At 31.6% G+C, this 2,132-nt stretch overlaps 1 protein-coding gene across 1 annotated transcript in view; it reads right to left on the bottom strand.

The window, feature by feature from the left end:
- Window positions 1–1,698: 1,698 nt before the first annotated feature.
- Window positions 1,699–2,132, bottom strand: part of LOC110105396 — a 3,268-nt gene continuing 2,834 nt past the window's right edge. The window contains exon 3 of the mRNA XM_028697311.1: window positions 1,699–1,809. Within this exon, the coding sequence (XP_028553144.1) occupies window positions 1,699–1,809 (111 nt within the window). The remainder of the gene's footprint in view (window positions 1,810–2,132) is intronic.

Here is a 2,132-nt window from a genome sequence, read left to right as displayed (position 1 = left end):
CATTTCATCTTGGGATGAATATAGGATTTTGTCTGGATGAAAATTTTCCCGAGAGTTTATCCTGGGACGAATATAGGATTTTGTCTGGACAAAAATTTTCCCGAGAGTTTAATCTTGGGACAAATATAGGTTTTCATCTAGATGAAAATTTTTGTGAGAGTTTTCTCCTGGCACAAACAGGATGAATCGTCTGGACTATCAGCACAAAATGAGAATCCAGAGTAGACCGTCCCGGGATGAATTAAGAAATTCGTCTGGACGATCAGGACTTAGAAAAATTTTCTCACTTCTTGTTTGTTCCATTGCTCTTTCGAAGGGATTAACTGACTTGATCGTCTCGTACGAACATGGTTCGTCCCATACGATCAGTGTGATTTTTTAAAGATCTCCCCAAGTGTGTGTGTGCGCTAAGATATTCAATTACAATCATATTTTCTCAATCTCAATTACAATAAAAATTACAAACTTTAATTTACAAACTATCTCATGCTGAATTTGATTTGAAATCTTTATTAGTCTGGAGTTCGATTATCCTGAAATGTTATTACACACAAGAGCAAAAAAACAATTCTTCCAAAAAGTGTTAGGAGAAAACAAAAACTTAAGACAATAATAATTCGAATCATCAAAACTATACAAGTTGTAAGAAGGTAAAACATGCAAATATGAACTCTCTTAACAATCTCCCCCTTTTTGATGATGGCAAAATAATTATTGTTTATATAATTTTCAAATTCTAAGAATCTCCTAAACTCCCCCTGAATTGATAAACATGTGAATATAAGGAGACATAGTACGATAATTTTATCTTTTTTTAATACAAACATATACGATACGAAACAAAAATATGATACATAAAAAAATACTATGATACAAAACAATCAAACAGACGATACGAAACAATCAAACATATATGATACAAACAATATTTTCTCCCCCTTTTTGACAACAGCAAAAAGAGAAGAAAAAGAAAAGAAATATAAGCAGTCATATGATAATCCTTTTATGATTGATCCTTGAAAGTGACTGAAATAATTTTTGCAAATAAAATTAAATAATTAGGCAAATAAAATGATTCATAGACTTTAAGAAGAGATATAACATCGATAATAAAAAGGATATATAAAAAATATGAATCAATTTAGACATTAAGATAAAGAATATCATTGCATAAATGATGAATATAAAATTTGTATTTTTCAAATTTCAATACGAAATAGAGATGTACAGAAGATCAATTTGAATTAAGAGATTGAAAGATTGTAGAAAGAAATAACTACCGCATGTGGTGCTTTGTGCATCTTTTTCAACAGTTTGTGGCACATTTTTTGTGCATCTTTTTACTTTTTTTTTTGATAAAATCATAAATGAATTAAAAGCTATGAAAAAGCAAGAAGAACTACAACCATGATTCCTCCTTCACCAATTGAACAAATGAAGGAGGAATCTTATCCAAAGAAATGTCATCCCAAATGAAGCTACTCAAGAGACTATAACTAGCACACAAGTTCGCTAGTTTATTTCCCCCTCTAGGGATGCATTTAAAAATAACATAATTAAAATAATTGAGAAAGTTTAACTCATCTTGATATTTGATTCCTTGATCCTTAGCACCTTGAATCACCTTGATGACATTGAAGTTGTCACTCTCAGTAATAGCTCCTTTGTACTTAAACATCCAATCTTTTATAATATTCTTCAGAGCTTTGATAGCCTGAAATTCCAATTGGTAAATGTCCCAATGGATACAAGTATTCCCAAAGGCCAATAAGAACCTTCCATTGCAATCTCTAATAATACCTCCAACTCCTGCTTTGTAAGAAGAAGAAAGAGTAGCATATACATTGATTTTTAACCAACCAGGTGGAGGGGGATGCCAAGCATTCAACAGTCTAGAGGACTGATTAACATCCCATGATTCCGGCAATTGATTATAAATCATCTTAGAGTAAGAAGATTGGCTGATTGCTTGGATAGCAATAGAGGAAGCACTTTCATTCAAGCCTCCATGTATTAAATTGTTTCTAGCCTTCCACGAAAAGTATAGGACATTGAAGAAAAGATTTAGAATCATACCATCATTTTTAGAGATATTATGTATCCACCTACAACATCCTTGTAGGTTGTTGAAA

Source organism: Dendrobium catenatum, unplaced genomic scaffold, assembly GCF_001605985.2.
Source record: "Dendrobium catenatum unplaced genomic scaffold, ASM160598v2 fragScaff_scaffold_911, whole genome shotgun sequence".
NCBI lineage: Eukaryota > Viridiplantae > Streptophyta > Magnoliopsida > Asparagales > Orchidaceae > Dendrobium > Dendrobium catenatum.
Note: the sequence above shows the minus strand (reverse complement) of the source record. Positions and strands in the feature narration are given on the sequence as shown.